General features: G+C 36.3%; 1 protein-coding gene across 5 annotated transcripts in view; it reads right to left on the minus strand.

Annotated features, from left to right (window-relative positions):
• The window catches only part of LOC136040949 (uncharacterized), a 116,072-nt gene that overhangs the window by 61,956 nt on the left and 39,606 nt on the right, over positions 1–14,510 (minus strand). For 4 of the 5 annotated variants that reach the window (XM_065725398.1, XM_065725400.1, XM_065725396.1 and 1 more), the window contains 4 exons: positions 8,952–9,101; positions 6,260–6,352; positions 3,945–4,037; positions 1,305–1,397 (listed from right to left, as the gene is read on the minus strand). In XM_065725398.1, coding sequence (XP_065581470.1) covers positions 1,305–1,397; positions 3,945–4,037; positions 6,260–6,352; positions 8,952–9,101 — 429 coding nt within the window. The remainder of the gene's footprint in view (positions 1–1,304; positions 1,398–3,944; positions 4,038–6,259; positions 6,353–8,951; positions 9,102–14,510) is intronic. The other variant, XM_065725399.1, reaches the window with a different exon arrangement.

Here is a 14,510-nt window from a genome sequence, read left to right on the forward strand (position 1 = left end):
GAAAGCTGTAAGGAAGGATTATCATATTCAAATATACAGTTACTGGCCTTTTCAGCTAATTTGAACAAAATGGCTATCTCAAATTTTTATTCAATGTTTTTCGGGGAATGATTGGCGTGCGGGGGGATAGCTGTCCTCCGATCACCTTGACTCTTAATAAGGGCACTAGAACATCAGATTAAAAATCTAATTAGCCCCCTCCGAAGCTTATACGACCACCCTATCCTATAAATACCTTATATGCCCCACAACATAATTTACAAGCCTTGCCCTTAAAGCTGTGTGCGTGTGGGGGGGGGGGAGATTGTTATCCACAAAGACATGATTTCCAGGCCTTCCAACTATTCTGAACAAAATGGCAATCTCAAATTTTTGACTAAATGTTTTTAGGGGAATGATTGGCGTGGGGATGGGAGGGGGTAACTGCCTCCAATCACTTTGACTCTTAAAAAGGGCACTATAACTTCTGATTAGCAAACCAATAAGCCCCTTCCAAAGCTTATATGATCATCCTTTTTATAAAAATCTTATATATCCCAAGGGCATAACTTATATCCTTGCCTCGAGGGGTGTAGGGAGGGAGGGGGTAGTCATCCTCAAAGAGACTACTTCGGGATCTATCAACTACGTGGACCAACATGGCAGTCAAAATTTTGACTGTATTTTTTTTTGGAGAAATAATGGGTGAGGGAGGGAGGTTGGTTGTCTCCCATCACTTTCGACTATTAAAAAGGGTACTAATCCCTTCGATTTTCATTCGAATGAACTCTTTTCAAAGTTTCTAAGATAACTCCTTCTACATGAAGTACCCTGGTCAAAAATAAGAAAAAAATGCATTCCCCATGATGATCTTCCCTCTAAGCATTCTCTGGAAGTTCCATTATAATACCCCATTCAATCCTTGAGATACGCTATTTTGACAATTTGCATGCGCAGCGTCTTTTGATTTAATTCATATTTCCCCTCAACACTTTAAATGAAGTAGTCTGGTGGTAGTTCTAGTAGTATTTGTAGCATGCAAATATTGTCTTTTGATCACATCCTTTATAATTTCCAGAATTTTCAAATTAACATACTCAGTTATTCCTAATCCCATACTCAGCAAGGACAAGAAAAATATGTTTAAGCTAATTCTTGACAAAAAAAAGAGAGAGAAATCGATAGAATTCTCTTTTTATACCGTCTTAAAAATCTGTATATATTATCTTAAAAATCAAATTTATACTGTCTTTATTTATACTGTCTTAAAAATAAAAAAATTGATATAAAGTGAATAGAATAATTTGAATGAATCACGAGCTTACCTGTAATGGTTTCTTTCATAGGGCGCTACAATAGCTTCACGTCCAAGGCTTCGACTGCAGTTCTCCTCGAATCTCATGACTGGGGTTCTGGACCTGAAATGTTACATGCATAAGAAAATTTAACACGGTAACAATACAGAAAAAGAACAATTAAAATTCTCAATTTGAATTGAGAAGTAATAAAAATTACTTCTTCAAGTAATTAAGAAAGATTAAAAAATACATTGGTAGAAGACTTTATACTGCATGCAAGGTGAAATGATATATCTAAGGATACTACAATCAAACGCGTTTATCGTATCACTGCCAGAAATAACGAGAGTTGCCTTCCAATCACTTTTGACTATTAAAAAGGGCAATAATCCCTTCAATTTCCATTCCAACGAACTCTTTTCAAAGTTATTGAGACAACTCCTTCTACATAAAGTACCCTGGTCAAAAAGAACAAAAACAAGTTCCTATGATGATCTTCCCCTCTAGTCATTCTCTGGAAGTTCCAACATAATACCCCAGTCAATTCTTGAGACACATTATTTCGACAATTTGTAAATACATAGGGTCTTTTGATTTAATTAAAATTTCCCCTCAATACTGTAAATGGTGTAGCCTGGTGGTAATTGTAGCAGTAATGGTAGGATGCAAATATTACCTTTTTGATAGTCTCCCTTACCATTTCCTGAATTTTCCAAATTAACATACTCAGTTATTCCTAAGTTACACCCTTTTGACAATCCTTATGCATATTACGTGCTTGATTTAGCTCAACAAACCCCTCAACATTCGCTGAAAGGCTCACCTTAATGACTTTCGTCTTCTTGGAAAGTAAAGTTCAAACATGCATACCATTCTCAGTAACGTACACTATGTGTAAACAAAAAACGAATTGCCAAACTTACAGCCTTGTCCTGAGGACTGTGGGAGGGTAACATCCCCAAAGACATTATTACTGGACCTTTCAAAAAGGCTGATTGCCCTCCATTCATTTTTGACTCGTAAAAAGGGCACTATATTTTCCAACTTCTAGTCAAATGAGCTGCAAGCTTATACGAACACCAGTTCTATAAAAACCTTATATACCCCAGGACACAATTTACAACCCTTACAACTCTTAGGCTCAGGGGGATTGTTTCCGCCCTAAATATATAGTTACATAATTCTTGGACTACTGGTAACAAAATGGCTATTTCACAATTTCAATTGCATTTGTTTCGGTAAAAGAGGATTTCAAGTAAGGGGGAGGGGGGGGGGCAAGTTGCTCTCCATCATGTTCGATTCTTCGATGAAAACTAGAACTATACATTTCCAATAAAATTGGTTTCTTCTAAAGTTCACACGGGCACCCCTTTCATAAAAACCTTATATGCCCCTCGGGCCAACCCTTACCCCCAGATTCTAGGGGATTCTTTCAACCCCAAATGCCTTTTTTATGATCTTTGGACTATTTTTGAACAAACCGCTATCTTAAAATGTCTACTGGATTCATTTGTGGAAAATATGATACGGGGGGGGGGGGGCTGTCCTACAGTCACTTCGACTTGTAAAATGGGAATGGAACATCTGATTTCCAATCAGATGATCTTACTCCAGAATCTAAACGAAAACTCTTATGCATAAAAACCTTATATGCCCTCGGGGCATAAATTACAACCCTTGGGCTGAGGAGTATGAGGGGGGGGGGGGTTGTCATTCTCAAGGACATAATTTCCAGACCTTTCAACAACACTGAGCAAACTGGCTATATCAGAATCTTGATTAGATGTATTTTGGGAATTGTTGGGCGTAAAAGGGGGCTTGTTGCCCTCCAGCCACTTTTGAATATTAAAAAGGGCACTAGTCCTTTCAATTTCCAATCGAATGAGACTTTTTCGAAGTTTCTAAGAGAACAAATGGCCATCTCAACATTTCCATCAGATACATTTCGGGAAAATACGTGGTGTGTGTGCGGGGGGGGGGGAGGTGTATCCACTCTCCAATCACTCTGAAGCTCAAAAAGGGCAGAAAAATTCTGATTAGCGATCCAATGAGCACCCTCCAAAGTTTTTTCTATATAAATCTTATACACCCCCAAGGCATAACTTACAACCCTTGCCCTGAGGGCTGCAAGAGGGTTGTCATCTTCAAATACATACTTGCCGGACCTTTCAACTACGTTGAACGAAAGGGCTATCTCAAATGATTGGATGTGTGTGGAGAAATTGTGGCTGTGAGAGGGGGATTAGTTGCCCTCCAATCACTTTCAACTATTGAAAAGGGCACTATCCCTTTCAATTTCCAATCGACGGAGCTTTTTTCGAAATTTCTACGACAACTCCTTCTATATGAAGTGCTCTGGTCAAAATAAAAATAAGAAAAGGAAAAGTACATTGCCTATGATGATCTTCTCTAAGCATTCTGTGTAAGTTCTAACTTAATACCCAAATCAATTCGTGAGATGTATTATTTTGATAATTTGCATTCACATAGCATCTTTTGATTTAATTCGAATTTCCCCTCAACAATGTAAATGAAGTGGTCTGGTAGTAGTATTGGTAGCATACAAATATTGCCTTTTTGATCATAACCTTTATCATTTCCTGAATGTTCCAAATTTTTTTATTGACAGAAAGTGAATAGAATAATTTGAATGAATCATGAGCTGACCTGTAACGGTTTCTTTCATAGGGCGCTACAATAGCTTCACGTCCATGGCTTCGACTGAAGTTCTCCTCGTATCTCGTGACTGGGGTTCTAGACCTGAAATGTTACATAAATAAGAAAATTTAACACGGTAATAATACAGAAAAGCAACCATTATAATTCTTAATTTGCATTGTCTTAAAATTACTTCTTCAAGTAATTAGGAAAGATTAAAAATTACATTGATAGAGAATTTTATTCTGCATCCAAGGAGAAATGATATATCTAAGGATACTACAATCAAATGCGCTTATCGTATCACTGCAAGAAATAATGGACGAGGGAGGGGGGTTGGTTACCTTCCAATCACTTTCGACCATTAAGAAGAGCACTGAAACCTACAATTTCCATTCGAACGAGCTCTTTTCAAAGTTTCTAAGACAACACCTTCTGCATAAAGTACCCTGGTCAAAAAGAAGAAAAAAATACATTCCCTATGATTATCTTCCTCTCTATACATTCTCTAGAAATTCCAACATAATACTCCAGTTAATTCTTGAGATTCGCTATTTTGACAATTCGCATTTACATAGCGTCTTTTGATTTAACTCAAACGTCTTCAATACTGTAAATGGAATAGCCTGGCGGTGGTTGTAGTAGAATCATATCCTTTTTGATCATATCCCTTATCATTTCCTGAATTTTCCAAATTAACATTCTCAGTTATTCCTAAGTTACACCCTTTTGACAATCCTTATACGTATAACGTGTTTGATTTAGTTCTACAATCCCCTCAATATTCGCTGAAAGGCTCGCCTTAATGACTTTCGTCTTCTTGGAAAGTAAAGTTCAAACATGCATACCCTTCTCAATAACATACACTATGCAAAAACAAGAAAAGAATAGCCTAACTTACAGCCTTGTCCTGAGGACAGTGGGGAGGCTGACATGCCCAAAGACATAATTGCTGGATCGTTCAAAAAGACTGAAAAAAATAGACTCTTAAGAATTCTATTGCATATGTTTTGGGGAATGATAGGCTTGGGGGGGGGGGGCTGATTGCCCTTAATTCATTTTTTACTCTTAAAAACGGCACTAAAATTTCCGACTTTCAATGAAATGAGTTCCATCCGATCCAAAGCTTATACGACCTCCAATTCCATAAAAACTTATATGCCCCTGGGGTATAACTTATGACCCTTACCCCCAGACTCTTTGGGATTCTGTCAACTCCAAAGGCCTTATTTTATGATGTTTGGACTATTTTTGAACAAATGGTAATCTCAGAATTTCTTCGCATGCATTTGTGGAAAATAGGTAGTAGAGGGGGGGGGGGTGGCTGCCCTCCAATCACTTCGTCTCATAAAAAGGACAATAGAACATCTGATTTCAATCAAATGAGCCCATTCTAGAGTCTTTACGACCACCCTTTTCATAAGAATCTTATATGCCCTCGGGGCATAGCTTACAACCCTTGGGTTGAGAGCCGTGGGGGAAGTTGTGATCCTAAAACACATAATTTACAGACCTTTCAACTATGCTGAACAAAAGGGCTATCTCAAAATGCTAATTAGATGAGTTTTGAGAATTTTTGGGGGTCAAGGGGTGCGGTTGTTGCGCTTCAATTAGTTTTGACTATTAAGAAGCGCACTAGCCCTTTCAATTTCCAATCGAATGAGCCTTTTTCGAAATTTCTACGAAAGTTCCTTCGATATAAAGTGCCCTGCTCTACAATACAATGTACCCACATCGCTCTTTTCTTAGGCGGTCCAGTTGAACTACCTATGAAAAACTTCTTTTTCGGAATTTTTATTTTTAAAGAAATTATAGTAAAGAACGAACTTTAGCTAATAGTAACTGAATTATTAAAGTAAATCATTATATGCATGATGATACAACACATTTATCTTTTGCCAAGATGATATAGCACGACATGGAAGAAAGAGCCATAGGCTCTTTTCTGTGTGTAATTATATTTTAAAAATAGGTCTCATCAAGCATCTCTAGAGGAAAGTTTTTGCAGTGAATTTGACTCACGATGGATGGAAATGATACGTCGTTGAAACTACAAGGCGAAATTTTGTCCAACCACCCGGACCATCAACCATGACAAGACATATCCAAAAAGCTAAAGCAAAGGACAAGAAAATTATGTTTCAGCTAATTCTTGACAAAAAAAAGGAGAGAAATTGATAGAAATCTCCTTTTATACTGTCTTAAAAATCGGCTCTTAAAACATTTCTGTCAATTTCTAGCTTTAATGTCAATCTTTATTTTCATTTGAATTTTTTTCATTGATATAAAGTGAATAGAATGATTTGAATGAATCATGAGCTGACCTGTAACAGTTTCTTTCATAGGGCGCTACAATAGCTTCACGTCCAAGGCTTCGACTGTAGTTCTCCTCGTATCTCATGACTGGGGTTCTGGGCCTGAAATGTTGCATGCATAAGAAAATTTAAAACGGTAACAATACAGAAAAATAACAATTAAAATTCTCAATTTGCATTGTCTTAAAAATTACTTCTTCGAGTAATTAGGAAAGATTAAAAAATAGATTTGGAGAAGACTTTATACTGCATGCAAGGCGAAATGATACATCTAAGAATACTACTATCAAACGCGCTTATCGTATCACTGCATCTAAGTTAAATATAATAGCAATAGAAGTTTGAAATTTAATTTTTTGAATTTAGAAATTTTGCTTCCCGAGAAAGTGTGTAAACTATCAACGCCATCTATATTTGCAAAACCATCAATACATTTTATTGTCTTAAAATGATACTTTACCATACCATGGTTCTATGTAAAGACAAAATTCGAAATTATATATTAATTACTTATTTAAGCTAAACAAACAAGAGAAATCAGTTCAATTAGTCACTGAAAGGGTCTAATAGTAGATACACTAAGGGATCACATCTTTAGTTACACTAATTAACCAAAATAAAGACAAATATACCTATTTATTGGTAGTATTGATGACTCCAGCCTATCGCCGATAAGAAGAGAATCATGTGATGATATGCATAAGGTATCTGCAGTCACCGTTTCTCCTTCCCCGTCTTGAAAAGCAACAATAGGAAGAGGGAACTTTTAGTGTGGACAAAAACTGGTGGAAGAAAACAGGATACAAAAGAAAAAAGAAAGTGACTTCGTAGTTCAAGCAAACGCTTATTATGCAGGTTTTACGACTTAAAAGGTCTAAAGTGCGATGCAGCCCCCAAGGCATGTCCATTGTTTCCATGCAGGATTTACCATCAGGAAAAGGGGGAAAGTTTGATCATGGGTGTGTCGAAAAACGTTCAGGGCAATAATAAAACTTTAGGAATGTTTAGGAGTAAGTTGAACAAAATCATAAGATATTGGGCGCATCCCGGTTGTCAAAAAGATGTATCTGGAATATCTTAGGAACGACTAAGCACAATAAACTTGAAACTTTCTTGGTGACTACTACTCTGACTACTTTTGATTGCGACTGCAGCTGCTTGGGACTGGCAACTACAAGTGACTGCCACTACGAATTTTACAAATACTTTCAGGAAATATTGAGGGGGATACTGATCAAAATTTAAAGACACTGCATGCATGCTGGCTGGCAAAAGGACGTATCAACAATGTCACAGGAACAGGGTATAAACTTGAAACTTTCAGGGCATGCTGAAGGAGACGTTGAAAAGTGATCACAGGATAACCAGCCCTCTTACCCTGTTTAGATACTCTCTTTTCACCACTGATCGAATTTTGAAAAAAAAAAATATCTGAAAAATCATCAAAATAGTTAATAACTATGCCTTGTCCAGAAACACGGTGAATGTTTGGTTCTAAGTGTATCCATAAGGGCTAAGGGTAAAAAGGCGAAACTTCAGGGAATTTTAACGATATAAAAGACGCTATTCACTTCCAGGTTATCAAAATGATATAGCTATAACATCTTAACAATGGGTAATAGTTTATCTTAGAACTTTCAAGGCCTCTACTACTGCTACGAATCCAATTACAACTGAGACTACTTGCTATTGCAACTATGACTATTTGCACCTTCTTCAGGGGCTACTTGCGACAGGGACTAGGACTAATTGTGACTGATGACGTTGGTTAAAGTTACATCTATAATTTAAATAAAAAGCACTACATTACGACATTGCCTCTATTGGCATAGGTTTTGACGTCATGATCCAGGTTACAGCGGTCTCTATCCAGACTACAGTGTTAGTTAGCAGCCTAGTAAGTGGGGATCAAACTACAATAACTCATAGCTAAAATATACCTAAAAACACAGTTTGACCAAAACAAAAAGTACACCATTAGGACCGCCTTGTCCGAATCCCCTATATAAGAAACTTAATGTCCGTTGGCTTGAACAACAAGGAAAATATATTACCTTGAAAATCAAGAACAGCGGCTGCAACCACGATATTCTGAATATACGGTGTCTTGTTTTTTTTTCTTTTCTTCACATAGCGAGTCACTGGAACATCGTAGAGAGCTATTTAATGGCTCATTTTAAATTAAAGTAAAGAACGAATAGTAAAGCCCATAAAGACACTAAAATTTTGTAATAAAACGTTAGTTTCCAAGAAACCATCATCATCCACTTGAAATTATTTGGAAATGTTGTCCCAGGTATCACATACAACAGTGATCGTCGCAAATAAACTCTCTTGAGTTGTAAAAATTTACCACAATTGTTTTTCCAATTTATATTTCGTAATTTACAATATCTTACGTTTTGAAAAGCAAAAATCTGAGCAATAAGAAAGTTGAGGTTTTTCTAGAAGTACAATTTATGAATAGAGACTTCAAGTTTTCTTTTTGTATATTTAAACCCTTCAGTTTTATTCGTAAGAACAGGGATTCAAACTGAAAAATATGATCATTTGAAAAATTACGAGCATTCAAAAAAGTACAGAAAACCGTTACACAAACGAAAAACCATTACGGTTCGGAAAACCGTTGCATTGCAAAAAGCGGTTACATTACGGAAAATCGTTCCAGAACCATTACGTATAAACAGGAGATTAAACAGACCTCTGTCTTCGGGTGGCTCTGTGACCTTCTCTGTAAGAATTTCTAGAGTAGCCATTCTCTCGGTAGCTATCACGACAGTAGTTATCACGACGATCAATCCTTGTTTTACCGTTTGACATTTCTACTTTGATAATTGAGCCACGGAGATTCCTAGATTTAAAAACGGATGGAAATTATTTCAGTGAATAGATATATGCAAGGTGAGGCAAGAAAACACAAATACTGACGTTGTTAAAAAAATTAAGTGCCATTATAACAAAAAAGCATAGGGTTGGGCATTATCATTAAATTGTCTCTTACCAAATCCCATTGTAATCTCAGACCCCATCGTATTTATCTCTTACCAAATTCCAGGACTGTAAACCGTCGTACAACCACACATTAAAACAAGCAGCGAATCCCCAATAGAAGGAAACGTTCCTAAGCAAACGGTGCAGCAATAAATTGTTGGGTGCACAAGGGAAAAATGAAGAAGGCATTCAGAATATCTCATTATTCAGGGTTTGTTAATTGCAAGTATGGGACTGACCTTACAACATGGAAGTCAATGACAACCCAATAACACGTTTTATGAAATTTGGCGTTTAGGACTTTTTGAAGTCCCTAATGGCAATTACGAGAAAAAGAAAATGCAATTTAAGCGTACAAAATAGAAAAACAACAACTTAAAACTCTCCCATGGCTTCCGATATCCTCCCCCAATTGCATTTGATTTCCAACAAAGTTGATAATTAAGGGTATATGATTTTACGAACGAGGGGCTCAGACCTCTGGGTACCTACTCCTCCTCATGAAATACCCAAAAATATTACATTCTTTTCCACGTCCAGGGATCTTTAATGATTGGATGAAAATCCCAAGCAAAGAACAAAACAGCAGATCATGCTGTGTATATTATATAGCATTATAACAAAACGTACATATATTATGTACGGCTTTAATTGAAGTTACCACTTAAGTGTCATTGATTACTTTGAAATGTTGGGCCCAAGTTGTAATTTTAGCAACACATTTGCTTTAAACCCCCTGTTAAAAATTATGTCCCAATTTATTCAAGATGCCTCTAAAACAAAATCGTCCCGTAATTTTGAAGGACAGTGTTCAACTCATGTCTAGTTGAACTCATTGACTATAAATTGCCTCAAGGACTCCAAAATTATTTTCAATCTAGTCCTGATTTTTATTTAAAACCATGTTGCATCTTGTTCAACTTGTGACTTTAGTATGGATAATTCTGGAAGGGTTCTAAATGATTTGATACTAAGCAAGTGAGAAATCCTAAATAATATCAAGGAAATTACAAAAATTCTCGCATGGTATTTAATCGGCCGCCCGAATCAATGAATCGAAGAATTTGTTTTTGTCAGTGCAAATTTTGGTATGCAAAGTGGAGGACATAAATCTCGGCCCTGGGTCCTGTGTTTCCTCGCCTCTACCTCAACTTGAAAAGTAGAGATGTGTTGTGCCTCCTTCGATTTTTGATCGACCAGGCATACATTTAATGAATGATTTCAAATGATCAAATGCCAATCCTAAAACTCAACAGAGCAAATATCTTTCATACATAGTGCTCTTAGTTAAACTTCAATTGGCATTTAAGCGATTTTGGTTTCAGAAGGACCCATGACCCCCCCCCCAAGGAATATTAAACAAATTGGACTTCTTTCGAATTTGGATTCTTCAGAGACTATTAAAGGAATGATCTCAATGACCGGATGCGTGACGTTAACACATCAAGAATACATTAAATGCATACTGCTTCATTTCAAACAAAGCTGCAGAATTGTAACATGAGCGCCCTAAAACCAAACCCGTTACGTAATTAACATACTTAACAAAAGGTTTCCAATTTTCACGGCAATTTGAATCAATGGATTACTACCATTTCATGCAATTGTAAATTTCATACCATTCGGAATACCGAGTTTAACTAGCTGAAAAACAGGCCACTAGAGGGTCATACGATCATGGAAGAATGTGTGCATTCATGATCTGTTCAATTCCTTCTAGAGTTGCTTGTTTTTTTTTTGTTTTTTTCTTAATGTCCTTGATCTTTTCTTTGCACATTTGAATATATTTGTTTAAAAGGAATGAGCTCACATAAAAAAAAGTTATGTTAAAACTTTTTTTCACTCTATCTGCTTTTGAGTTGTTTCAAGAGTAGCTGTTGAGTTTTTTTTGCTCAGCACATCTTTGACAGAATATCATTTATCTTGTCCATTGCAATCCTGTTTTTCAATGCATTTCTTTGGCCAATTCTTAGCTTCCTTCAGCAATAAATATTTTCTTAGAACACACTGCTTTTCCATTTACAAGAGCGAGTTTAAGAGAGAAAAAAGTAGGTTTAATGTAAATGAAATAGTGACAGGCGTACGAAAACGTACTAAAAAAGCAACAACAAATCATTAATTAAAAAAAAAATGCTGAATATTTGGACTTCACCTCCTGGAGCCTTTATCAACGTAAAAAAAGAAAAAAAAAACTTGGCTAATGGTGTAAAGAAAATGACAAAGAACAACACAAACAAAAGAGAAAAAAAGAACAAAAGAAAAATAAAATGAATAAAACTCATATCTAAATAAAACTTCAAAAGTACGGCAACAACTGTAATCACAGATTAAGACACAAAAATCTTTAGAAAATTTTCGTCTATAGTAACTGATTGGCAAATGACATCCATCAAATCTAAAATACTAGTTGTGTTGCGAGAGCAACACTTTGGTTTTGTCGTGTTTTTTTTTTTTTGTTCCTAGCACCCCGATTTCAGCTTATTCCTAGAAAGTGGTAAGGGTCTAACCTCTGCGGTTTTTACGGAAAGTGTGGACCTTAGGCTGGATTGATGAATATGACTTTACATTTTGGAAAGCTTCGTAGAACTCTTGCCTGGGGCCAAAAAGGATGATTTTTGCTTGTCCTTGAGCCAGAGCCTATAGTGTGTGAAGTGAAGAGGAGTTGTATAGCCTATGTCAGAGAGGACTATCTGAAGTTATGCAGCCAAGCTTTCGTTTCATCAAACCATGTTTCTGCTTTCGAGTGGAAAGCTCCGTTCTAGCAGGCAAGCAGGCAGGCACCAGTTTCAAATTGAAGATGGACTAAAATCTATAAGTGTTAAATATATGCGACAGTTACCCTGCCCCACAGCCAATATATCTTCTTTGAGTGATAAATAGAAAAATTTAGAGAAGCAAAAAAGCGGCATTTTCCCACGGGTCCGAAAGTGCTGCCGTGATTTCGGCTGAGTTTATCATTCGGTTTTTCGCACTTGGGATTGTGGTAGAGAAATGGTATCAGATGTGCCTCTTAAACTTTAAAAGTTCTCTCATTGCTAAAGAAATTAGAGTTTATCCTTTGCTCCTTTCTAAGTGATGACGTTAGAAAGTTGGCCTACGGCAAAAAAGTCAACTTTTGAACTAAGACAGATAGATTTTTTTTTTCGACGGCAGTCGATAGCTTTTGATGAGCTGATCAAAGTATATGTCATCCATTTTTTTGTACAAAAATTCCTTCATGAGATATACCAGTTTGAAAGTTTAAAGGGGTTGACAACTTCAGTAGTAAGGTACACACTGAAACCAAAAATAGGCCAATACCAATTGTGAGACATATAGGGGAGTTGTAAGCAATAGTCGGCTGTTAGCTCATAATCATCCTCGGCAATGAGGGGTTCGCAACTCTTACTAGTTGGTGTACCTATTTTTTGTTTCCGTTGTATTTGATGATAAGACCAATTTGGTTCTAGTGGTAAGACATGTAGGGGACTTGTAAGTAATAATCGGCTGTAAGGCTACAATCATCTTTAGCAATGAGGAGTTTGTGACTTTTGCGAGTTGGTGTACCTAGTATGTATTTTAGCATCCTTACAGATTAACAACTTCAGCGTTTAGTCGCAGCGAGGAAACAAAACCAAAGTGTTGCTCTCGCAACACTTTACTCGGCGAAGCCGAGCAAAGGTTGCCGCGACACCTCACGTTGCCCATGCAACGTAGATCTAGTTTTATTTTAACAAAAACAAATCTCAGGTCACCACACCTGATTAAATTTATAGATTAAAACTCTTGAATTATTTAGATATGACAAACAGGTCAACGAAACTCGTGCATTATAAATTCTGTGAATTCTTTCATTTGCAAGTTTAGCTGCCGTTCGCTGACTCCTACCACGCTTGACCTTATCCCAACTATTGCTTACACAGCTGTCACCTGTTTGAGGACTCCTGCAAATTACTACTTTAAAAAACTGATTCAAAAATCCTCTCCGTCTCTATTAATACTGATCCCCCCATAGATAATTTTTTTTTTAATTACAATAATTTCTATACAGCTTTGTAAGAGGCCTATAGATTTTTGTTATAATTAACAGGCCTATAGATTTTATAGATTTTGTCTATAATTTTTGTCTGGTCAAACAAGATATTATTATAAGAAAAGTCAAATAAATGTTCTGCTACAGCTGATTCAGACTTTCTGGTTTTTGATTATATTTTAGCGAACAGTCTTTGTGTTGCTGTTTATCAACACAAAATGAAATGTTTGTGTTGCTGTAGTCTATCATCTATATTTTGCTGTGTCCTTTCTACATAAAATTTACCACAAGAACGCGATCTGAATTTCTGTGACAACTTTGGGACATACGGCAAAGTTATACGGTTTGTTTGTTGATTCGACTGGTCATCTTCTAGTATTTTTGGTTCCATTGACTTTTTTTCCACTTTTCAATTATTTGAGAAATCAACTTTCCAGGGTATCCATTACCTGTTAAAATATTCTTAACGAAAATTAGTTCATTACCTTAGTACGTTTTGGTACACATGTCCCTGCTTTATTTAAATTAAACCCGTTTTTCTCTTTTAAACTCTCTTCAATTCTTTTTTCAGAATCTCTATTGCTGTTGCTTTCAAATAAATTCCCGTTAGCTGCTGTACTTTCAGCCCCCCTTCCGCCTCCAGATCTTACCATTGGTTTTGTTTTTTAAGGCTTTAAGCTGCTACAAATCTTGATTTTTTATAGCAGACTGTACCAGTTTTATGGAAGGGACATCTCCAGATGTAAATATAACTGAGAAAATCAATATATTTTTAGTCTACATTGACGTTTTCTTCCTAATAAATTAACACCTCTCACATGCATAAAGAAACAGAAGCTACATAAAAGTTTATGAAGCATGAATCTATGCACAAAACAGCCTTTTTGGTTCCAGCGAAGACGTCCAGAGGTAAACAAAACGATATATATATAGTAGCACAGATAAAGTAGATTTGGTTTTCGGTCGACCATAACTGAGACTCTATTTCTTGGGTTTTAGGGGGGTGGCAGGCTCACCAGTAGCTTAATTACGTCAAATTCCTGAGATAGGGCAAAGCTGGAGCCAATTTTCCAAAATCAAGTGAAAATGGCGGTGAAAACTAAAATAAGCCATTTGGTACCATAAAGATACTATTTAGTACTATAAAAGTGCTATAAAAGTATTTAATAGTACTATAAAGATAAATATGTACTAAAAAGCGATATGTTTCTGTTGATGCTTGAATTATGTAGGTTTATCTTAGTTTTGACAATATTT

The sequence above is a fragment of the Artemia franciscana genome, chromosome 21, assembly GCF_032884065.1.
Source record: "Artemia franciscana chromosome 21, ASM3288406v1, whole genome shotgun sequence".
NCBI lineage: Eukaryota > Metazoa > Arthropoda > Branchiopoda > Anostraca > Artemiidae > Artemia > Artemia franciscana.